The sequence below is a fragment of the Bufo gargarizans genome, chromosome 7, assembly GCF_014858855.1.
Source record: "Bufo gargarizans isolate SCDJY-AF-19 chromosome 7, ASM1485885v1, whole genome shotgun sequence".
NCBI lineage: Eukaryota > Metazoa > Chordata > Amphibia > Anura > Bufonidae > Bufo > Bufo gargarizans.
In genome coordinates this window covers 200,079,141-200,105,143 of record NC_058086.1, presented here as the reverse complement: position 1 = coordinate 200,105,143, position 26,003 = coordinate 200,079,141, and the positions used below count along the sequence as shown (strand labels likewise).

General features: G+C 41.3%; 1 protein-coding gene across 1 annotated transcript in view; it reads right to left on the bottom strand.

Annotated features, from left to right (window-relative positions):
* Positions 1–26,003, bottom strand: part of LOC122943808 (choline transporter-like protein 1) — a 119,845-nt gene that overhangs the window by 20,887 nt on the left and 72,955 nt on the right. Inside the window, exons 7-13 of the mRNA XM_044301854.1 lie at positions 19,742–19,831; positions 14,777–14,916; positions 11,499–11,685; positions 7,024–7,189; positions 6,761–6,917; positions 5,312–5,395; positions 3,021–3,158 (exon numbers count right to left, since the gene is read on the bottom strand). Coding sequence (XP_044157789.1) covers positions 3,021–3,158; positions 5,312–5,395; positions 6,761–6,917; positions 7,024–7,189; positions 11,499–11,685; positions 14,777–14,916; positions 19,742–19,831 — 962 coding nt within the window. The remainder of the gene's footprint in view (positions 1–3,020; positions 3,159–5,311; positions 5,396–6,760; positions 6,918–7,023; positions 7,190–11,498; positions 11,686–14,776; positions 14,917–19,741; positions 19,832–26,003) is intronic.

Sequence of the window (26,003 nt, the reverse complement as noted above, 5' to 3'; positions counted from 1 at the left end):
TGCTTTTACCATTTTAAGCTGTCACCATCGCTATGTTGACTAAAGTACCATATTTCCAGCAGTCTTCTTTTTACTTTATTTCGTTTATATTTTTTTTTTATATAAAAGCGATTTTTATGTTATGCTAATTAGGGTCCAAGGTGACCAGAGGGGCGGTTTTTTTTCACTCTCCGGTTCCCAGTGACGCCCCCCTGCAGTGCCCAAGAACGCCTCCTGATCATCAAATAACCTCCCACAGCCCGGCAAACGGTTCCGCCCCCCTCCCCACGTCATAATCTACCTTATAGAAATGCCCAGTCCTCCTTCCTGTCTGCGGCCATAAAACTCGCGCAGGCGCAGTTCCGCCTGCGCGATCATCAACCTCCTGAGGGCAACAGCCTCAAAAGTCTCACTGGGCATGCGCCGAGCCCAGTGATGAGACCTAAGCGCTGTTGCCCTCAGGACGTTGATGATCGCAGGGCACCATATTCCTGTGAAATAATCCCTAATCTTCACATGTGGAAGAGAGAAGCAAATTGGATTGCGATATTGATGGGATTACAAATTTTGTACAGTGCAGCAGACTATGCTACTGCTACACATACGCAAAGGGTAATTAAAGGGGGTTGACCTTTTTTTTCTATTGATGACCAATGAGTCTGTATAGCCAGAAACTGCTACCTTATTTTCACATTAAAGAGGACCTGTCACCACTCCTGACAGGTCTGTTTAAATAGTTTCATGCATTCCCCATGTAATAACAATCCTGGTGAATCTATTCTTATGGCTCCATGTTGTGCCATTCCTTTATTATTTCTACCAGAAGTTATGAATGAATTTCTAGCAGTCTACAGTAAGGGCACAGAGGGGAGTTAAAAGTTAGGGGTGTCCCTGTAGTCTCACTCTATCCAATCAGTGCTGCCCCCCCCGCCCCCAACTGGTTACCACCCCTCTGTACCCTTACTAAAGGCTATTAGCAATTCATTCATAACTTCTAGCAGGAGTAATAAAGGAACAGCACAGCATAGAGCCATAAGAATAGATGCAACAGGATTGTTATTACATGGGGAATGCATGTAGCTATTAAAATAGGCATGTCAGGAGCGGTGACAGGCCCTCTTTAAATATAAATAAAAAATGTGCATTCATTTAATATTCACCCATCTGAAAAATACACACCGCATTGCAGCATAACCTGCTAGTATTTTAGGTTAAAAAGAATGTATGATCCCACAAATGACAGGTGCACTTGTCTTAGACCGACATTTTATGGCAAATGGAATTATGTATCATCAAGTGCTAGGAGACGATTGACAAACGCTGCGGCCAGTGTGAAGAATGGGCGATCTCATCTGGAGGTTACTGCCCACACTCAGGATAAGTATATGGAATTATCTGTCCTTGGATTCTGCTCGGCAGCAAGCTTTGATGGAGATTTCAGAGGTTCTCAGCTGGAGGGGACTGTGCTCAATGAAAAAAATATTGTGTATCAAATAGAAAGCCATTTCAGACACCGGTAATATGATAACTTGCCTGCACAAAGATGTTCAACGTAAAAATCATAACACATGCATAGTGGGGATCCAAAAGCATTTCAACACAGGCATACAATCGCTGTATCTAGGGCTGTGTAGTGATTGTACGGTAGACAGAGGATGTGATGATTTTGATCATACGGTTTATGGATATTATGGTAATTTGAAGGCAGTTTATATTGCATATTGGGCCCCACATCCAATCTCACTGCCATTATCACTGCTTGTCCATTCCTAGTACAGTTCATAGGGGGGGGGGGGGGGGGGAGACTACACAGCTGGCTCAGCTCCATTACACTACTTTGCAAAATTGCAAGTGGAAATGTAACAGTTTTTTTTCTTCCCCTCAGCAGAAGCCTAAAGGATAGGTCATGAAGAAACTGTGCAGTAAATTATTAGACTGCATAATGCCGAGGAAGCATAATACACCTTGTGAAAAAGAATATAGCCCTTTACATGCTGGAAGCTTGCTGCAAGTGAATTAGAAGTGAAACATGGAAGACAGGTATTGTCAATAGATCGCAACTATCAACTTGTAACTAGAAGACATTGGTTAGCCTTTATTTCCAGTTTTAATGATATGCTAGATATGCTGTGTGGAGGACCGGTCCTATGAAAGACGGAGCCTCCTGTTGTACAAGTAAACGTCACATTTAAAGGCCATCTGTCAGCAGATTTGTACCTATGACACTGGCTGACCTGTTACATGTGCACTTGGCAGCTGAAGACATCTGTGTTGGTCCCATGTTCATATGTGCCCACATTGCTGAGAAAAATGATATATATATATATATATATATATATATATATATATGTAAATGAGCCTCTAGGAGCTGTTAAACTTTTTCGCCAAATGCCGTGCCCTCTGCACTTTGACAGGACCAGACGTGATTATGTATTCACTTCCTGGCTCTGTCTATCAAAGTGCAGAGGGCACGGCAGCTGCAGAGATAGCAGAGTCTCTAGGTGTAATGACAACGCCCCCGGTGCTCCTAGAGGCTAATTTGCATATATTAAAAGATCATTTTTCTCAGCAGTGCAGGCACATATGGACATGGGACCCACAGGTGTCTTCAGCTGCCAAGTGCACATGTAACAGGTCAGCCAGTGTCATAGGAACAAATCTGCTGATAGATTAGGTTTATGGTATAGTGAACATGGTCACAATGCAATATAAAATCTTAATATTTTAGTGCAAATATGCAATTTTTACATGTTTATATGTATGTTAGTAAATTTCCTTTAATGCAATGTTCAGTGGTCCAGCAATATTTATACTGTATATGTATATACACACACATTATAATTATAAATATATATATTTTATAAAAAAAAAAAAAAAAAATATATTATATATATATATATATATATATATATATATATATATATACACACACACATACATGTATACATACACACACACACACACATACACAATTTTTTTCTGGAAAACAAGCATGATGTAGACAGAAAATCATGCTATTACTAGGCATTCTGTATAGTTACCTTCCCAAGGAAGAGTACAAAATCTCCCACTGTGTTGATGGCAGCAACCCTCAGTACATTTTCCACCAGAATAACAAGGGCATCTTTTGCGGAAGTGCAGAAATTTGTGCTGTTGATAGCAGTGGCTGTATATGCATTCTAAACATAAAGCAATACAGGAAAGTGATACAACATGACTTCTACAGAGATTGCACAGTTCCAGGTACAGGAGAGAAATGATTAATAATACACATGCCGCCTTGTCCTACATGGCTCTCTCAGAGAAGATGCATGCTCAGTAGTACCTACTCAGGGCAGATGAACAATATGACCTCTTATCTGTCAATGAATTACATTTATAAATATATTTTCTCAGAAAGACAACCCCTGCCCTTACGCTCTTCTAAAATAGACTTCATAGACCGGAAAAGGCCCCTGCATGACCCAGCCCGGATAGCCGTTCTGTAACGGCACCGCCAGCTATTTGTGTCACTGCATATTGTAAAACATAACTATGAACAAGAGCTGGAAAAAGATCAGCTTTTGGCCAGAATTATTCCTGTGTACATCTTGCCAAAGAGAGAGCTACCCTGGAATCTGTATAGGAAATACCCACAGTGTCCGCTATTATACAGTGGAAGTATTGTCTTTAAAGGTTCCCAAAGGAAATGTAAATCTTGGTGGATCATGTTTTGTGGAACATTCTGCAAAATTCAATGTATTATAAAAATATAATCGCTGATAAATATCTTGTGGAAGTAATCTTATGGTCTCGATATATACTTCTTGCTATATTAAAATAACTCTTCTACAATACAGCACTGAATCCAATAGTTAGTAGTCCATCCATCTTTGAAACAACATTCCCAGAAAGATAGTTCATCCTTCAAGCGAAAAAGGATGGCTAGTTTGAATTACTGTAATTGATAAAAAGGAATAAAATGCGTTTGGCTGGGTCAGCCAAACGCATCATTAAAGAGGCAGTCCCACAAAAATCTTTCTTCTCTGACCTGTTAGACAGGTACATGATGTAAACTGTAGTGAAGGTAATCATCTTACCAGTGACTGTATTTGTGAGTTATCCCCTCCCTTCTGATCCTCAGCTGTGGTCATGTGACTAGTACTCTGATCTCCAAATGGGACAGGAAGTCAGTTACTTCTCTATTCACTCCTATGAGACTGAAATTAAAAGGGTTCTCCAGGCTTTTAATATTGATGAGCCTCAGGATAGGACATCAATATCAGATCGGTGGGGGTTCAACACCCGACACCCCCACCTATCAACTCTATAAAGTAAAGGCGCGCGCAGTGCGCATGTGCAGTTTCCCTTCTCTCTTCCTGCTCGCTGCTGCTATGTCTATAGCAAAGCAGCAGCAAGCAGAAAGAGAGACGGTAGAAGGCACGTGCACACTGCGCGCGACTTCCCTTCATACAGCTGATCGGCAGGTGTTCCGGGTGTTGGACCCCCCCCCCCGATCTGATATTGATGACCTCTCCTGAGGATAGGTCATCAATATTAAAAGCCCGGATAACCCCTTTAAGGCTCCCATAGGAACACAGAGACAAACTGCCTTCCTCTCAACACAAAAAAGATGCGTTGTTATTTGGAAAGTCAGAGTGCTGGTCACTGCTGAGGATCAGACGGGAAGTTAACGCTCACAAATGCAATCACTGGTAAGAGAATTTACATTAATTACAGTTTACATCACATACCTTTCTAACAGGTCAAAGAATGACATTTTTTGTGGGAGCACTTTAATAAGTCAATCATTTGTTCAACAGATCAACGATTAACCCCAACAGGGTTTTCCGAGCACTTAAAGGGGATGTCCGCTTTTTTTTTTATATTGATGACCTAGCCTCAGGATACGTCATCAGTCACAGATCAGCAGGGCGCCGATCAGCTGTTTGAAGAGAACACAGCGCTCACATGAGCGCTGCCTTCTCTGCTTACTTGTTGCTGTCGCAACTGGAGCGGTGTAATTACATATCAGCCATCCTATTTACTTCAATGGGATGTCTCCTTCCTAGTCACTTGAACAAGAAGGAGTTGTCCCATTGAAGTACAGCCGCTATCCAACGAACAGTGCTGTGCTTGGTAAGCTGCGAGGAGGCTGTGGCTGATTGGTGGGGGCGATATTGCGATAAGTCATCAATATGTGATCGGTGAGGATCCAACTCTCGCACATCTGCCAATTACCTGCTGAAAAGGGTTGTGCTGGACTCCCACCTATCTGATAACATACCCTGAGGCTGGATGGATATACAAATATACTATGTGTCATTTAAAGAGTAACAGATATGGTTCTCACCTGATTTAAATATGTGAGGCACTTTTCTAGACACCAGAGGCAGCAAATACAGGATTTCAACATACAGCGGGCACATGCGTTCTCCTAGAACATTAACAAGATATGTATTTGGTCACTGATGTGATCACTTACAGAGACCTCTCAGATCAGATTTGTAATTGCAGTTTTGGTGCTATGAGGTACAGTAAAATGATTCCCATCTTTTATATGATACATGGCTGACAAAGACATCTCGAATGTTTATTAAATGAAGAAAACAAGCATTACAGCAGTGTGGTTCTGGGAACAATCCCTAGATATTACGATTCCAACAAATTAATTTTTCACCTCTTGTCAAAGTGACAATATGCTTCGTCACTTTGACTGGTGACATGCTGTACATTAAACCACCTAGGATTTCATGAAAGGACAGCTTACTTTAGGGAAAAATATATTGTGATAGAACGATGGAACTGAAATGACAAAATATTAATCATAAATTCTTGCAGAAGATTTTTTATGGTCAGGTGACACAGGGTAGATTTTCCAAAGCAGAATTAACTCTGGATTTACAGCATTTCCACAGCAAAATCCACCCCAAAGCTGCTTGGAAGCGCTTATTAGTACAGCAGGCTGGCTTTGTACTCACCGATTTTTGGGTGTTGGCGCTGTCCTCTGTGCTGTGACCTGTGCACCGTGCTCTGTGACCTCATGCTGTGCGATGTCAGGTGACAGCACAGTGCAGCAGGAAGAGCGCTGGATCTCAGAAGGTACAGGAGAGGGGAGTTGATTTTTTTTTTTGTCTGATTAACATTCGGGGTCTGACCTGAGGTCTAATTAACAATGTGGTCTGATCTGAGGTCCGATTAATATTGAGGGTCTGATGAAAAATATTTTTCTTATTTTCCTCCTCTATAACCTAGGTGCATCTTGTAGGGCAAAAAATACACTATATATACACACAAGCATTTATACCTATATAATGTATGTTGCACTGCCATTTTTAGTGAAGAACTTAGTAAAACATAGTTTTTTTTTAAATGGAAATCCTTGGTGCCTTTGATCGTTTTTACATTACTAGGGCAATCCAAACGTTAATGACCTATTTTCATATCAGCTAGGGAGCTAGCGCTCTAGTATCATATGACATCCTATGGCGATAGGTCCCATGCTCAAATCAAGAGTCTAGCAGATAGAGTAGAAAGAGCAGCCAGAGGAATATTCCAGACAGGAGAATTCCTTGAATAAATCTTTTGGAAAGCTAGGATCCTCCTGCACTGTTAAGAAGTGGACAATTTGGACAGTCAATAGAAAATATTGCACATATCATATTGTTATGAATCTAGTCCATGTTATCTTTGACCAGAACAAACTGGTGTTTTTTCCTTAAATGCTAACTTCTTTTCATACAGCAATGCTGACAAAATCCACTCAAAGATAGCCCACACCATCAATTGTAATGACGTTTACCTTCCCTTTGAGTTGGCTATGAATGTACATGAGGATCATTCTTGGTATTTTCACCAGAGTAATAATGAAGGCTCCTTTTGCCACTGTCCCAAGATGGTAACGAACCAGTCGACTTACTGAAGCCAGAATAGGAGTAAATGGGAGGTCTTGCTTGTTTCTGCAGAAAACACATTATGTAGAAGTGTCTTAGTCAGACACATGTAATGCAACTCCCATTCTCCATTTTTATTCTAGCATATAGTCTATAAAAAAAAAAATGTTACCTTGTGAAATAATAGGTGACTACAGCTCCTGCAATTGTCATCTGTTGGCAGGCTAAAATGAATTCACTGATCCATATGAGCCCAACTAGATGATACCACCACATGTATTGCAAAGGACCGTTGATCTTGAACTCAACAAATCCTTGCTCATTTTTGAATGCGTCACCTAAACAGAGAAGTTACATTAAGTAGTTAAAAAATTAGAAAATACATTAGCAGTTGGGTTATCTCAGTGGTTAGACAGAGGCTCCCTCTGTCCCGCAATCATCTGCAATTGGCTGTCATGGCCTTATAAAGGCTCCCCCAGGCCTGCCATGTTAAGTCACACCTGCTTCCAAGTGTAATACGATGCTGATAAAATTACTGTACATTACAATGCAACAAGAATTATAAAGAAATGGTTAACGTTTTTAAACAAATATATAGACAGTGGATATAAAAAGTCTACACACCCCTGTTAAAATGTCAGGTTTCTGTGATGTAAAAAAATGAGACAAAGATAAATCATTTCAAAACTTTTTCCACCTTTAATGTGACCTATAAACTGTACCACTCAATTGAAAAACAAACTGAAATTTTTTTTTAGGTGGAGGGAAGAAAACAAAAAATAATAATAATGTGGTTGCATAAGTGTGCACACACTCTTATAACTGGGGATGTAGGTAGCTGTGTTCAGAATTAAGCAATCACATTCAAAATCATGTTAAATAGGAGTCAGCATACACCTGCCATCATTTCAAGTGCCTCTGATTAACCCCAAATAAAGTTCTGCTGCTCTAGTTGGTCTTTCCTGAAATTTTCTTAGTCGCATTCCACAGCAAAAGCCATGGTCCACAGAGAGCTTCCAAAACATCAGAGGGATCTCATTGTTAAAAGGTATCAGTCAGCAGAAGGGTACAAAAGAATTTCCAAGGCATTAGATATACCATGGAACACAGGAAAGACAGTCATCATCAAGTGGAGAAAATGTGGCAAGAACTGGACGTCCCTCCAAAATTGATGAAAAGACGAGAAGAAAACTGGTCTGGGAGGCTACCAAGAGGCCTACAAGCAACATTAAAGGAGCTGCAGGAATATCTGGCAAGTACTGGCTGTGTGGTACATATGGAGAATACGGGAGATTGTTGTCACATGTCTGGGCTATGGGGTAGAGTGGCAAGACGAAAGCCTTTTTTTAATGAAGAAAAACATCCAAGCCACGCTATATTTTTCAAAAAAAACATCTGAAGTCTCCCAAAAGCATGTGGGAAAAGGTGTTATCATCTGATGAAACCATGGTTGAACTTTTTGGCCATGATTCCAAAAGATATGTTTGGCCCAAAAACAACACTGCACATGACCAAAAGAACACCATACCCACAGTGAAGCATGGTGGTGGCAGCATCATGCTTTGGGCTGTTTTTCCTCAGCTGGAACTGGGGCCTAAGTTAAGCTAGAGGGAATTATGAACAGTTCCAAATACCAATCAATATTGGCACAAAACCTTCAGGTTTCTGCTAGAAAGCTGAACATGAAGAGGAACTTCATCTTTCAGCATGACAACGACACAAAGCATACATCCAAATCAACAAAGGAATGGCTTCACCAGAAGAAGAAATAAAGTTTTGGAATGGCCCAGCCAGAGCCCAGACCTAAATCTGATTGAAAATTGGTGGGGTGATCTGAAGAGGGCTGCGCACAGGAGATGCCCTCGCAATCTGACAGATTTGGAGTGATTTTGCAAAGAAGAGTGGGCAAATCTTGCCAAGTCAAAATGTGCCATGCTGATAGACTCATACCCAAAAAGACTGAGTGCTGTAATAAAATCAAAAGGTGCTTCAAAAAAGTATTAGTTTAAGGGTGTGCACACTTATGCAACCATATTTTATTTTTATATTTTTTCTTCCCTCTACCTAAAAGATTTCAGTTTGTTTTTCAATTGAGTGGTACAGTTTACAGGTCATATTAAAAACGGTGGAAAAAGTTCTGAAATGATTTAACTTTGTCTCATTTTATTACATCACAGAAACCTGACATTTTAACAGAGGTGTGTAGACTTTTTATATCTAATATATATATATATATATATATATATATATATATATATATACACACACACATATATATATATACACATATATATATATATATATATATATATATATATATATATATATATACATACATACACACACACACACACACACAGTACAGACCAAAAGTTTGGACACACCTTCTCATTCAAAGAGTTTTCTTTATTTTCACGACTATGAAAATTGGAGATTCACACTGAAGGCATCAAAACTATGAATTAACAAAAAAGTGTGCAACAACTGAAAATATGTCATATTCTAGGTTCTTCAAAGTAGCCACCTTTTGCTTTGATTACTGCTTTGCACACTCTTGGCATTCTCTTGATGAGCTTCAAGAGGTAGTCACCTGAAATGGTTTTCACTTCACAGGTGTGCCCTGTCAGGTTTAATAAGTGGGATTTCTTGCCTTATAAATGGGGTTGGGACCATCAGTTGCCTTGTGGAGAAGTCAGGAGGATACACAGCTGATAGTCCTACTGAATAGACTGTTAGAATTTGTATTATGGCAAGAAAAAAGCAGCTAAGTAAAGAAAAACGAGTGGCCATCATTACTTTAAGAAATGAAGGTCAGTCAGTCCGAAAAATTGGGAAAACTTTGAAAGTGTCCCCAAGTGCAGTCACAAAAACCATCAAGCGCTACAAAGAAACTGGCTCACATGCGGACCGCCCCAGGAATGGAAGACCAAGCGTCACCTCTGCTGCGGAGGATAAGTTCACCCGAGTCACCAGCCTCAGAAATCGCAGGTTAACAGCAGCTTAGATTAGAGACCAGGTCAATGCCACACCGAGTTCTAGCAGCAGACACATCTCTAGAACAACTGTTAAGAGGAGACTGTGTGAATCAGGCCTTCATGGTAGAATATCTGCTAGGAAACCACTGTTAAGGACAGGACACAAGCAGAAGAGACTTGTTTGGGCTAAAGAACACAAGGAATGGACATTAGACCAGTGGAAATCTGTGCTTTGGTCTGATGAGTCCAAATTTGAGATCTTTGGTTCCAACCACCGTGTCTTTGTGCGATGCAGAAAAGGTGAACGGATGGACTCTACATGCCTGGTTCCCACCGTGAAGCATGGAGGAGGAGGTGTGATGGTGCTTTGCTGGTGACACTGTTGGGGATTTATTCAAAATTGAAGGCACACTGAACGAGCATGGCTACCACAGCATCTTGCAGCGGCATGCTATTCCATCCGGTTTGCGTTTAGTTGGACCATCATTTTTTTTTCAACAGGACAATGACCCCAAACACACCACCAGGCTGTGTAAGGGCTATTTGACCATGAAGGAGAGTGATTAGGTGCTATGCCAGATGACCTGGCTTCCACAGTCACCGGACCTGAACCCAATCGAGATGGTTTGGGGTGAGCTGGACCGCAGAGTGAAGGCAAAAGGGCCAACAAGTGCTAAGCATCTCTGGGAACTCCTTCAAGACTGTTGGAAGACCATTTCAGGTGACTACCTCTTAAAGCTCATCAAGAGAATGCCAAGAGTGTGCAAAGCAGTAATCAAAGCAAAAGGTGGCTACTTTGAAGAACCTAGAATATGACATATTTTCAGTTGTTTCACACTTTTTTGTTATGTATATAATTCCACATGTGTTCATTCATAGTTTTGATGCCTTCAGTGTGAATCTACAATTTTCATAGTCATGAAAATAAAGAAAACTCTTTGAATGAGAAGGTGTGTCCAAACTTTTGGTCTGTACTGTATATATTAAAGAGGACCTTTCATCGGTCCAAACATTGTGAACTAAGTATCATGACATATACAGCGGCGCCCAGGGATCTCACTGCACTTACTGTTATCCCTGGGCGCCGCTCTGTTCTCCCGTTATGTCCTCTCGTATGTTCGGGGACTTGGTTATAGTAGGAGGAGACTGCCCTTGTTCTGCTGGGCGTCTCCTCCTCCTAGGCTGTAGCGCTGGCCAATCGCAGCGCACAGCTCACAGCCTGGGAGAAAAAAAAACCTCCCAGGCTGTGAGCTCTGCTCTGCGATTGGCCAGTGCTACAGCCTAGGAGGAGGAGACGCCCAGCAGAACAAGGGCAGTCTCCTCCTACTATAACCAAGTCCCTGAACATACCGGAGGACATAACGGGAGAACGGAGCAGCGCCCAGGGATAATAGTAAGTGCAGTGAGATCCCTGGGCGCCGCTGTGAATGTCATGATACTTAGTTCACAATGTTTGGACCGATGAAAGGTCCTCTTTAAGTCCAAAGATTAAACCCTCGCCATTTTCCCATTGATCAGTTAAATGACAGACCAAGACATAAAAGTTATGGATCTTGAAAGATGGGAAGGAAAGAAAACTTTCCAAGCCTATTTTGTTGGAATAAAATCACTCAAATCAAAAGCAACATAAAAAATGTAAGCATTTTGCAGTGAAAAAAGCTGCAAGTCTTACCTGTAGTTCCCAGAAAAAGCAAGACCATGACCCAGTAGATCCAGAAGAGGAGAAGAGCAAAGAAAGTCCAGAAGGGCTGGAAGACTAACAGCGGTAGATGAATGAAAACCTTTCCAGCCACGTTGAACAAGGCAATGGTAAGACCAACCCGTTTTCTCATAATCAGCATGATGAGCAACAGAATCACCTGCCATACGACAACGAAAAATAAGATATGATGATATTCTTAAAGAGGCTTTAGATAAAGATGACATATAGAGATGAGCGAATTTCATGAAATTCGTTCACGCTTCATTTGGTAGTAAAAGCAGAATTGCATTATGGATTCAGTTACCACAGACCATAATGCAATTCTATAGCGGAATGCCTTTAGAGGCATTCCGTTATTCGTTCCGTCATAATAGAAGTATATCGCCTGCATAACGGATCCGTGCAGTTTCCGTTATGCAGGAGAGGACTTCCCTGCATAACGGAACGGATCCATTTTGCAGCCCATAGACTTCTATTATGACGGAATGAATAACGGAATGCCTCTAAAGGCATTCCGCTATAGAATTGCGTTATGGTCCGTAGTAACGGAATCCATAACGCAATTCTGCTTTTACCACCAAATGAAGCGTGAACTAATTTCAAAATATGAAATTTGCTCATCTCTAATGACATATACTCAAGACAGGTCATCAATATCAGATTGGCGGGGGGGGGGGGGAGGGTCAGACTCCACTGCTGGCACAGGATAATATATGGTGGATGGAAGGCTCTGTCCACTGTGCAGTTTCCAGAGCTGACACACTGCAACTTAGCTCCCATTCACAGCTCTGAGCTGCAGTACCCTGGTATGGCAACTATACATCGTACGGAACCTTGTGCTTCTGGCTCCGTCCACTCTGTAGTATAAAGTGCTACCCACCCCCACGATCTGATACTTATGACCTATCCTAAGGACAAGTCATCAGTATCCAAGTTCCAGAAAACTCCTTTAACTAATTGTAATCTCAGCTACACAATAAAATTATGAAGTACCTCATGTGAATAAGAGAAAAGGTTACTAAAACTACTGTATATAAAGCCTTTGTATCATAAGGTTTAACAAATGTAGAAGGTGCCGTGTGTGAAGTTTAAAGGCACAATAAACACAAGCCTGAGGAGGAATTTATGCCCTGACTAAAGTCAATATCAATCCTGGCACAGCTGGAAATCCTTAAACAACATTTCTACCAAGGATGGCAGAGATGGCACCTCACCTCTACATATCCTTCTGACAGCACCCAGCTTGTCTATAAACGTCAAGGGCAAGGAATGTTTTGTGAGACACATGAAAACTTAATCAGCAGCATCAAGCAGAAATGCAGCGGCAATGATCCCAACATGCCATGAAGAGGATATATAGCAGAAGAGTCACTACATCAACACCAGGCCTGTAAGGGTGCTCTCACATGTGACATTTTGATGCAGTGCGTTTGGAAGCAAAAATATGGGGTGGATTAACAGGAAAAAAAGGAGAATACATATATTTCCTATATACTTCTATTCCTGGCATTGGTTTTAAAAACGGCATCAAATGGCACCTGAAAAAGCACCCTTACAAGTATTTGCTTGCAGATATTTTAAATGACTGGTTTCAAATTTTTTGCCCAGCGCTTTTTGTTTGTAGCTTTGCAGTGCTATATAAAATGCTAAAACATATTACTGGTGTCTTTCTAATCATATATTGCAGTGTTCCCCAACTCCGGTCCTCAGAGCCCACCTACCCTGCCATGTTTTCAGGATTGAGCAGGTGATATAATTAGTTTCAATGCATCAGGCATTCATTTTGTGGGATATTCTTAAATCAGGCATGCTCAACCTGTGGCCCTCCAGCTGTTGTAAAACTACAACTCCCACCATGCCCAAACAGACTACAGCTATCAGGCTACAGCATGGCATTGTGGGAGTTGTAGTTTTACAACAGCTGGAGGGCCGTTTTTGCGGCTCGGATGCGGACCCATTTACTTCAATGGGGCCGCAAAAAATGTGGACAGCACTCAGTGTGCTGTCCTCATCCGTGGCTCCGTTCCGAGGCACCGCAAAAAAATATAGCATGTCCTATTCTTGTCAGTTTTTGAGGACAAGAATAGGCATGTCTGTAATGGGCCGACCGTTCCGCAAATTGCGGAAGGCACACGGACGGCTTCCGTTTTTTGCGGTCGTGTGCATGAGGCCTTAGTCATATAGAACACTGACTGTCTTAACAGACACACAGATCACTTTGGGTACGGTATTCAAGTTTTTGTTTTATCTCTCCCTTTTACTCGCTTTGTTCCTGCAGCTGAAATCAGCAGGGAGGAAATATGAAATAAGGTGTGCAGTTTGCAAGTGAATAAACATAAAGAGCACAAGCATTAATTAATGAATTCTAGATCAGAAATCTGGAGTTACACAAGTGCAAATCCCTAAGGTCCTTCATCCTGTGTGTGAAACGTTGTAGAGCTACGCCATCTGTGCACAGGGACTGTCTGGAGCAGGTTCCGGATAGCAACCTCGGTGTCCGAGTGGTTAGACAGAGGTAGGTACCCAGACACCTTTTCATTTAATACAATATATAGCTATACTTTGGTCTAGACAGTGGAGAAAGAAACTGCATTGCAAATCATGGTGCTATTTGTTACTGAATCTCTGGTGCTTTGTGTGAGGAACTATTTTACCTGCAGGGGGTGAAGCAGTTAACAATGGAAAAGAGACGTCCTCCAAAGAAAAAGGCCGTAAATTACACCAAAGAGCAGCAGCTATTACAATGAAATTATGGTGTGCATTACTCCAAATATTTTATTTTTTAATTTGTGGGATAACCCCTTTAAACTGTTAATGGGGCTAAAAAAAATTTTTTTTAAATTGGGCTTTATTAAAAATGTTCAATAGTTTTTCTACTATAGCTTTCAATGCATTTTCCGATTAGTAGACTCTCTGCTTCAGTCAGGAAGCTGCTCTGATGGCTGGGTCTTATCTCTGAACTCCTAACAGCTCATAAACGCTCATTTAAGCTAATGTATTATCAAACAGATAAAAATGTAGCTATAAATGAGGATGTTTCCGTAGTTTAGTGGCCATCACATTCACCTTTCCAATGCAGAAGTTTGTTATATGATAAAGTAAAAGTCAGTTGGTGGAGGAACGTCTTCCCAGACTTTAGTTTCGGCACATTCACTATTGTAAACTAGCATTGTGTGGCAAAAAATAAAATTAAGAAGTGAGAAAGAAATGACCTAGATTCAGTTAAAAACACAAAGCTGAAGGCTTACTGTGAAGACAGTGGCAGTAATGGCATATATGAGCAAGGCTTGTTGGTTGTCTTTGGAAACCTGAAGCTGATCTGGTGGGAGATTTTCACTGAAAGATTTCCGATGTTCAGCATACATCCACCAAAGAACACCTGTCCCTCCTGCAGAACAGTGGAGCACATACACATTAAGATAACATAAAATAACTGTTACTTTTCTAGTTAGGTATAATAATTAAGGACCCTGCATAAAAATATCTACAGTACTTTAATCAATGCAATGGTAGGAAATCAGTGCTCCTTTGAAGCGCCGATGAACAGAAAAATGGAAGACTCTTTGTCAAAGAGACAAGGGACAAGTCATCTGAAAGGCTCCATAAGAAAAATAAAAGGTACATGTATAGTGTACAGTAAAAGTAATCCTAGAAGAACAGGGTAAAAATCTGCCAAGAACATGTTGACCTCAAGAGAACTTTGATAACTCTAAGAATCTACAAGCTTCTTCATAAGCTCAAAATAAATCTATACTGCCAAGGCTCTCTTCACATTGGCATTATTACTGATATTTCATACTTTTGACATAATGAAAAAATATGTATCAACAGTATGTATAACTACATCTCAAACCACTCCTAGATCTTGTTCTAGTTGGCCTTTTTCTGTACAATCACATAATCATCATATAAACAGCAAAGATATTCTAAGTTTTATTAAATGATGTATTATATCAATGAAATGTCGGTGTAGCCAGGGACACATTATCTGAACTGAAAACCGCCTACTGATGGCGTTCTCTCCAAGAAGCAGCCTAAGGTAAGAACTGCGAGCAGGACAAATACAAATTATTGCAGGTCTCAGAAATAAATGAGGCTCTCAAGACAAGGAACAGCTCAATAATAATATAATGGATCTTTGCCCTTGAAGCCATGAAGTTAAGCCTCCATCTTCTACTGTAATAAAGTTTACTGTGTCAGAGTACGGTTGTTTAGGACAAAATGAATTAGGACTCAAACACGGGCGTACTCTGGTATATATAGTCTATATAGCCCCATGTAAGGCTGTAATGTGTATGTCAGCAGCTACATGAAGCATCTTTCTACCTTCTGCAATGGCTTGTACTGAAACACAGCTTAAAATGAAGTCTTACAGAGGGCCTACAGGGAACAAGAAGAAACATGGAGCGAAACGGATAGCAGTTTTCATGTGGCCTATTGCCATGTATAAATGACTAGTATTGATTTTTCTTTAGGTGATAATAAAAGGGTTGTTCCATGTGAGAAATGTATGGCATATTGCTAGAATATGCTCAAAAAAGAAAAAGTAGCAGCACTTAGGAATCTATAGCAAAAAGTCTCTATGGTGGTGGGGCCCGCAGTGTTGGATACCAGCCTGTAGCATCCCCAAATCATCCGGAATAAATCAAAAATAAAACTGCAGCACTCGCTGGTCTTCAATTCATGCTGGCTTATTCACCAAAAATTGCGACGTTTCGACCTCTCGTTCTTTCTCAAGCCTTGCTGCAGTTTTATTTTAGATTTAGTCGGGATATCACTAGAATATGTCATAAATGTCAGATAGGAGCGGGTCCCACCTCTGACACCCGCTTCCATCTCCAAAACAAGGCCCTGAAGTTAAAGGAGAGCATACTGCACATGTGGTGGATAGGGCACGCCGAGCAGCATTCTCAGCTATTTTCTCAAGCACCATAGTAGTAAACAGAGACCGCTCCTTGCAAGTGTGGACACCACTATGGGACTTCCCAAAAAATAGCTGACCCAGCACTTTACTATTTTCCTATAAGTCCGATAGCGGTAAATCAAGAGTGGTTGTGCATGTGTCTTATGCCCTCCCTTCACTTTGAGACCCCCATGACATGTTCTAGCGATATCCCAGATAAGAATACCCCTTTAGTCTAGGATTTCAAATCTTAGTTATCAGACAAGCGAGATTGCTGAACTGCAGTCTTTTCCATAGATAAGGAAGTTAACCAAGTTTTAGACGCCAATAGATATTGTAACGAGTGGAGTACGCAGAATGCAGACTGCCATGCCTGCTTGTTTCTCTGCTTTGTTTTAGCTGTACAGCCAATGTGAGATCGCTAAAGATTGGTAGCCATTTTCAATAACTTGGGTGGTGCAGCATGGACTGCGGTGCTGGGGGTCTGGATTCAAATCCAAACAGTGCCGACATCTGCATAGAGTGTGCCTGTTCTTCCTGTTTTTATATGCATTTCCTCCAGTCTGGTTTCTTCCAACACTTCAAGCCTGCCCTGTTAAATGGCTTAAAGAGGACCTGTCACCTCCCATGACTTTTCTAAGTAACTACTTGCGTTTCCCATGTAATAACCATTTTGGATTATATTTTCATACACCTTGTGGTTGTTCCTCTATTATTCCTGCTAGAGGTTTATAAATGGATCACCAGCAGTCTGCTATTAGGGTACATGCACACGTTCAGGATTCATGTGCGGAGCATCCGCACTGAAATCCGCAGGTGTTCGCAGGCAAATCTGTGTGGTCAATCCGCATCAATTGGTGCAGATTTGCGTGTGGATTTGGTGCGGATTTTCCGCATGCGGATTTCACTAAGTGAATGAAGAAAATCCGGTCAGGAAAAATAAAATAAAATTGACATGCTGCGAATTTTAAAATCCGCACCGCAGGTCAAAATCAGCGCAGAAATAATCTGCATCGTGTGCACTGAGAATTTCAAATTCTCATAGAATAAAATGTATATGACCTACAGTGCGGATTTCCCGCACGCAAATCCGCGCGCAATCCTGATCGTGTGCATTTAGCCTTAAGGTCCATCTGGGTGTTACTTGTAGAGGTATAAACCTGTACAGTCTGACACTATTCAAACATAACTGCCAGTGTCAGACTGTGCAGGGCAATCCCTCTACAGGTAACACCCAGATAGACCTTTAGCGCAGACTGCTGGCAATTCATTCATAAACTTCTAGACGGAATAACAGAGGAACAACACAAGGTATATGAAAATATGTTCCAAAATGGTTATTACATGGGGAATGCAAGTACACGTAGCTACTAAAACAGACAAGTCAGGAGAAGTGACAGGTCCCTCTTTCATGTGAAATTTGCCCTAGTGAGTGCATCCAAGACAGGGAAATTAGATTGTGACCCCCACTGTGGACAGAGACTATTGGCTGCAGAATATTTTGCTGCTATATGAGTGTCACTATACAGGTCCTTCTAAAAAAAAAAATTAGCATATTGTGATAAAGTTCTGTATTTTCTGTAATGTACTGATAAACATTAGACTTTCATATATTTTAGATTCATTACACACAACTGAAGTAGTTCAAGCCTTTTATTGTTTTAATATTGATGATTTTGGAATACAGCTCATGAAAACCCAAATTTCCTATCTCAAAAAATTTGCATATTTCATCCGACCAATAAAAGAAAAGTGTTTTTAATACAAAAAAAGTCAACCTTCAAATAATTATGTTCAGTTATGCACTCAATACTTGGTCGGTAATCCTTTTGCAGAAATGACTGCTTCAATGCGGCGTGGCATGGAGGCAATCAGCCTGTGGCACTGCTGAGGTGTTATGGAGGCCCAGGATGCTTCGATAGCGGCCTTAAGCTCATCCAGAGTGTTGGGTCTTGCGTCTCTCAACTTTCTCTTCCCAATATCCCACAGATTCTCTATGGGGTTCAGGTCAGGAGAGTTGGCAGGCCAATTGAGCACAGTAATACCATGGTCAGTAAACCATTTACCAGTGGTTTTGGCACTGTGAGCAGGTGCCAGATCGTGCTGAAAAATGAAATCTTCATCTCCATAAAGCTTTTCAGCAGATGGAAGCGTGAAGTGCTCCAAAATCTCCTGATAGCTAGCTGCATTGACCCTGCCCTTGATAAAAACACAGTGGACCAACACCAGACCATCACTGACTGTGGGTACTTGACACTGGACTTCAGGCATTTTGGCATTTCCCTCTCCCCAGTCTTCCTCCAGACTCTGGCACCTTGATTTCCGAATGACATGCAAAATTTGCTTTCATCCGAAAAAAGTACTTTGGACCACTGAGCAACAGTCCAGTGCTGCTTCTCTGTAGCCCAGGTCAGGCGCTTCTGCCGCTGTTTTTGGTTCAAAAGTGGCTTGACCTGGGGAATGCGGCACCTGTAGCCCATTTCCTGCACACGCCTGTACACGGTGGCTCTGGATGTTTCTACTCCAGACTCAGTCCACTGCTTCTGCAGGTCCCCCAAGGTCTGGAATCGGTCCTTCTCCACAATCTTCCTCATGGTCCGGTCACCTCTTCTCGTTGTGCAGCGTTTTCTGCCACACTTTTTCCTTCCCACTGAGGTGCCTGGATACAGCACTCTGGGAACAGCCTATTCGTTCAGAAATTTCTTTCTGTGTCTTACCCTCTTGCTTGAGGGTGTCAATGATGGCCTTCTGGACAGCAGTCAGGTCGGCAGTCTTACCCATGATTGCGGTTTTGAGTAATGAACCAGGCTGGGAGTTTTTAAAAGCCTCAGGAATCTTTTGCAGGTGTTTAGAGTTAATTAGTTGATTAGGTTAATAGCTCGTTTAGAGAACCTTTTCATGATATGCTAATTTTTTTAGGTAGGAATTTTGGGTTTTCATGAGCTGTATGCCAAAATCATCAATATTAAAACAATAAAAGGCTTGAACTACTTCAGTTGGTGTGTAATGAATCTAAAATATATGAAAGTCTAATGTTTATGAGTACATTTCAGAAAATAATGAACTTTATCACAATATGCTAATTTTTTTAGAAGGACCTGTATATACTGGTATGGAGAGGGATCAATCAGGAAGGAGAGACCGGCAGGGACCCTGGGAGAGCAATGGCAGTCCGGTGAAGTGATCTTTGCATCCTTTACGTATCGCCCAGAAAACCCCTTTAAATGTCTATTAAAGATATTGACCTATTATAGTTCTGAACATTTTCAGTGAGATTTTATAAAAAAAGAAATAGAGCAGCAAAACTTACCAAGTGATCCCAATGTGACCAGGATGGTTAAAATCCACACAAGTACTCTAGAGATATACCTGATGATAACCATCAAAATCATTGAAAGCACTGCAAAGAAAATGAGAGACTGCAATGAATAGATTTTACAGCTTGCTTCATTTTAATTTTATTTTCAAAATCTGAGGTATGTACTGTGTAAGAGCAAGAGGCTGATTTAACATATTGGCCTGTGTAAAGTATTACTGAGATGGATGATACACATTCTATCACTTAAAGGGGTTCTCCTCTCATTTAACCTAATCGGTATTCGGTAATGACCTGTGGAAAGAAGATCTTTTACACAGTAGTTACCCATCTCTTGCTTTGCCAATGCTGCCATCTCTGCTGCACTCGCACACGCTGCAGGCTCTTCGGCCCAGGTCCTGACTGGATGTGCATAGTAGTTAAAGCAGCTAAGAAGCGGTCATATCTGGTCGGGCCCTGAGTGTGCAGCAGAGATGGCAACATCTGTGGATCAAGGGGCAGGTAAGTACTGTGTAAAAGATCTTCCTTCCACAGGTCATTACTGGATACCGATTAGGTTAAGTGACCGGATAACCCATTTAAGTTTTTACACCCGTTTTAGAAGTGCTATAAAATGCAGTGTTATCTGCAGGCAGCATGTTATAGAGCAGGAGGAGCTGAGTAGATTGGTATATAGTCCTGTGGTAGTGTAACTTGTAATCTCTGCCTTTTCTAAGCTCAGTGGCCAAGTGGGCGGCCTTATAAGTCACTTGCAACCTTCCCTGCATAAGAGTGCAATTACTGACAAGCCCACCCACTTGGGTAACAGTTCAGAAAGAGCAGAGATTTAAGGGCATGTTCACATGGACAAAATCCACTGCAGAAAAATCTGCAGCAGAATTGATAGCTAAAACAGGTCATTTTTAGGTGCCAGATTTGTAATTTGGTTGTAGTTTTAGAAGAGTTTTTAGTGCGGTTTTTCTTCTTCCCCACAATCCTTTCTGCTTCAAAGAGGTAATGTCACTTCTCAAGCATTTTTCAAATCAGCTGCTGAAAAAATAATAATAATAAAAAAAAAAAAATCTACCATGTGTACAAAGTGTGCACATGCTCAAATGTTTAGACTTGCGTCAATGAGAGGCTGTTAATGGGATTTTGGAAGTGGATTACGTAGTGGAAAATGACTATTTTCTGCCCCTAAATCAGTGGCAGATTATGCCAATATAGCCGAAATGTATAAATTACAAGTTTTACTGAATCATTTCCCATAAATCTATACAATCTGCTCCGCTCCTCTTGCTCTTTAACATGCAGCCTGCAGATTGCACTGTACTTCATGGAGACAGGTTCTCTTTAGGCTTCATGCACATGACTGTGTCCTATCTGTATATCGCACGCAGACTCAATTTCTATGGGGACTAAATTAAATGCAGATAGCACACGGATGTCATCTGTGCGGCCGTTCCGTAAGTTATAGAACGTGTCCTATTCAAAGTCTGTTTTGCAGACAAGAATAGGAATGTCTATTAGGTAAATGCAGCATGCACACAACTGTTATCTGTATTTAGCGATGCCTGTAGCCTTAACTAAAGGAACCGGACCCAGTCATTTAACCCTTCAGACGCCGCAATCAACGCTGATCACGGCATTTGTGGCGTTAGGCAGAGGGAAGCAGTTCCCTTGGAACCGAAGCAGAGTTTGGATCCAAGTTTTAAAGTTTTCTTTAAATAACACCAAAGTTATTCAATGAAGTCTTGTGAGACTTCGCAAATAACTAACTTCACCTCATCGGAGGCCGTACATTTTAATGCCTTATGGAGATGGATCTCCGTACAGCATTAATCCGAAATTTTTAATGAAGCAACTTTGGATCTATGATCTGAAGCTTTCTTCGCTCATCACTAATTTAATGGCATGTTCCTCTTAGTAAATCTACCTCAGTTTTTAGTGGTGTTTTTGCCATAAATTTCATGAGTTTTTAGCAAGCAATCTAAGGTGGCTTTTTTCATGAGTTTTTCCTGACAAACAGAGAGGTCTATGGGAAAACAAACAACAAAAAACACCATACCTCCAAAATGCATTTTGAAAAAAGATACCACATCTAGGGCGTGCTAAGATTTGATGTGCATAGGCAGCAAGGTCCCAGGACTAGTATTTTCCATTTTGACAGTTATCATATGCCATTAGGACCTCTAGGGATTTCAGTTGTGCAAGGGGAAATTTTACAGCTTTTCTTTCTTGCAAACTGCTGTGAAATGTAATTATTATAACTGAAAATTGATATTTTAATAAACTTAAAAGGATTTATCCAATAGTGGAAATACCCCGCAACAATGCCCAGGCCCCTCCTATAGACGATACTTCCCCAGCTCCCGCGTCCCTCTGGATCACTGCACGGCCACCGCTGCACCTCCCTGACGCACGGATCAAAAGAAGCCACGACAGTGACCAGCCTCCCTAGCGGCACCTGTGATGCTAGAGAGGCTGGTCATCGTCACAGCCTGCCATTTGCTGTTCCCCCCTCCCCCCCCCCGTATGTTTTGATGCTACAGTTGCCATGCAGGGATCCAGAGGGACGCGGGTACAGGGTTCAGGTAAGTATTGTCTATAAGAGGGGCCTGGGCATTGTGGGGGGTATTTGCACTATTCGATAACCTCTTTAATGGGTTTAGTTTTTTATATATATAATTTTTATTTTTTTATTACAGCATTATATTAAAGCATGTGTATTACAGCACGGAGTCTTGAGGGATCAGTATGAAACTACTCTAAAGTAAAACTGCTCAGAGAATTGCTCCATCTATGCAGATGGTCTCTCTGAAATCGCTAACCATCAGCAGTACTATTTTGCTGGAAATTGCAGAGGCAAGCTTGGCTGGCTTGATGTAGAGACGTGCGGTACGGCAAGAGAATGCTTATCAGTATTACAGATGACAACGTGTCAGCAGAGTGTTATAGGTGGCCTGTTGCATGAAGCATTGCTACCTTCTGCCAACTACAGTATTGATTTTATCTCACAGCTTTGCCTGGAATAATCGGAAATGCAGAGAGTATACAAACATGAAAATAAATGCAAGAAGTATTCAGAATGTACACAATGCCATTACATTACACAAGTCAGAATAACAGGAACACAATAGCATCCAGAGATTGCACCTAAATCATCTAAATATTCTGAATTTCATGCATTAAAAACACAGTATTGGTTACAAAAATTACAGAAGTAGTCAAAACACTAGTGACACAAATACAGTTATTAAAGCAAACTCCATTTACAAAAAAAAAAAAAAAAACATCACATTAAGGGTCCATTCACACGTCTGTTGTTTCTTTCCTGATCTGTTTTTGCGGAACAGATCTGGACCCATTAATTTTCAATGGGTCCTGAAGAAAATAAAAATAAAAAAATCAGACAGCACAATATCAGATTTTTTTCAGGACCCATTGAAAATGAATGGGTACAGATCTGGTCCAGATCTGTTCCGCAAAAAAACGAACAGATCAGGAAAGAAACAACGGACGTGTGAATGGACCCTAAGGCTACTTTCACACTAGCGTTTTTCTTTTCCGGCATAGAGTTCCGTCCTAGGGGCTCAAATCCGGAAAATAACTGATCAGTTTTATCCCCATGCATTCTGAATGTAGAGAAATCCGTTCAGGATGTCTTCAGTTCAGTCTTTTTGACTGATCAGGCTTTTCAGAAAACCGTAGCATGTTGTATTTTTACCTCCGGCCTTTTTTATCCTATCAAGGTGCCTAATTAGCATAATTAAAGCCTCGGATTGAATAAAAAAAATTATATATAAACTGTTGCAAACAGTTGGATAGGGAGGTCGCTCATGATAGGATAAAAAAGCCCCCTCCTCTTTGAGAAGGTTTTCTATAAGATTTTGAGAGTGTGTCAGAATTTTTTCCTATTCATCCAGAAGAACATTTGTGAGGTCAAATTTGGAAGCGTACAATTGTCCAAAATGTCTTGGTATGCAGAAGCATCAAGATTTCCCTTCACTGGAACTAAGGCCAGACCCTGAAAAACAACTCTATAGCATCATCCCTCTCCACCAAACTTTACAGTTGGCAGTCATGCAGATAACATTCTCCTGGAATTCGCCAAACCCAGACTCGCCCATCAGATTGCCTAATAATTCCTCACTCTAGAGTCCAGTGGCGGTGTGTTTACACCACTCCATCCAACACATGGCATTGTGGTGGTAATTTAAGGCTTGCATATAGCTGCTCAGCCATGGAAACCCATACCATGAAGCACCCGGCACAGAGTTTTTGTGCCGACGTTAATACCAGAGGAGGTTTGAGTCAGCAAAGCTTTGGCGACTTCAGACTCATTCACACATCAGTGTTCAAATCCGTGAAAAGGTGGTCAGTGATGCCTCCATGAAGATGTCCGTGAGGGTCCCACGTGTCCCTTTTTTTGCTGTCCATGTGTCATCCGTGTTTCATGGACACTGTGCAGCTGATAATTTTCAAAGCATCTCTTCCTAATGATTGGTGAAACACGGACTAGAACATGTTTCTGTGGTAACACACTGATGTGTGAATACACACATTAAAATGAATGGGTATGTGTGCTGTCCGTGGAGAACACGTACATACACCACAAGTAGGTGGAACACTGATGTGTGAATGAGGCTTTATTCTCTACGATCCTCAGCACTCTGTGACTATATGTGGCCTGCTGCAGAGTTGCTGTGAATCCTAAATGCTTCCACTTTGTATTAGTATTGCTCACAGTTGAAGGTAGAATATCTACGAGGGGAGAAATGTCATGAACTGACTTGTTGCAGTAGTGGCATCCCATTACAGTCCCTCGCTGGAATTCTGTGCCAGCAAAGTGAGGCGTGCTGATGGGAGTGTCTCCCACTTGGAGGACCTGACATGTCAATGCATTCAATGGACAACTGTTTGAGCTGTCAAGCAGGTAAAATGTTTTCTGGGCTGCCCTTTGTTGTATTCACGGTAATTAGGGGGCATTTACAGGCATACGATTATTAGACAGTCAAGTAATGTATGTAAGCTTTGTGAGCATGGCCCATTCACACTTGTTTTACTTGTTAACCTGTTTGTTGCTATGTAATGTATGATTTTTATGAATCAAGGCTATGTTCATGTCACATCCTCCCAGCATACATGCTACAGAGTGTCCTTTAGACTTGCATTTGGCCATTATACATCAATATAGTGGAGAAAGCTCCAGTAGACAATAGTACAATAGTACCATACAATGGTATCCAGTAAAAAATAAAATTAAATTCCCAATGGGGACCTACGCCACTGTATGGTACTGTCAGAGGCATCCATTTAACATATACACAGTCAAGTCACATTCTTATGAACACCAGCTAATATCCGCAGCAGCACGGACAGCAGCTAGACAGGTTCAGAGAGACTCAATAAGGTCCTGGTAAGTTGTCACCACAGCTGCTGGAGGGTACATAAGGGAGAATCCATAGAGCGAACACAAAGATCAAGGAGGTCCCACAGATGCTCAGTTGGGTTCACGTCTGGAGAATTAGGGGGGCCAGGGTAGTACTTGGGAGTCTTGCTCTTCCAACCAATGTCAGACATATTATACCCAAATCAGTTGACATGGATGAGTGGACACAGAGAATGCCACAAAAACATTTCCCAGACCATAACGCTGCCACCACCAGCTTGCGTTATTTTAGCAATGGTTGCAGGGTGCTTGCTCTCTGACACTTTTCATCTGACACATCAACGTCCATCTGTTCGATGAAGCAAAAAATTTGACTCATGGGAGAAGGCCAAACTTTACCAGTCAGCAGAGATCCAATTCTTATATTGCCGCGAAAATTGAAGCCTTTTCTGCTGATGCATCTTTGTTAGCAGAAGTGCAGTGACCTTCTGTCTGCTTCAGAGCACCATAATCAGTAGGGTTTGCTGAAACATTGTTTTAGACACGTCTAGCTCCTTGGTTCACTTTAGTGGTGAGCTGCTCCACTGCAGAGTGTCGGTCTACCCTTAAACACCTTCATAGCCAACGTTCACCTCACATCATTGGCACATGATGCTCTGCATTTTCCATGTTGCTTATTCGCAGTGGTACCATTTGTCGATACATGATACACCTTCACCACAGCAGGACATGAACAGTTCACAAACTGAGCAGTTTCATAAATACTGCCACCCTTGGTCTGAAAGCCAATAATTATCCTTTTCAACTCCCCTTTTTCCTGAGACAGCAATGAGGGATATCTGTGCAGACAGCTTATGGCACACCTTATATACCCACCAAGCCAGC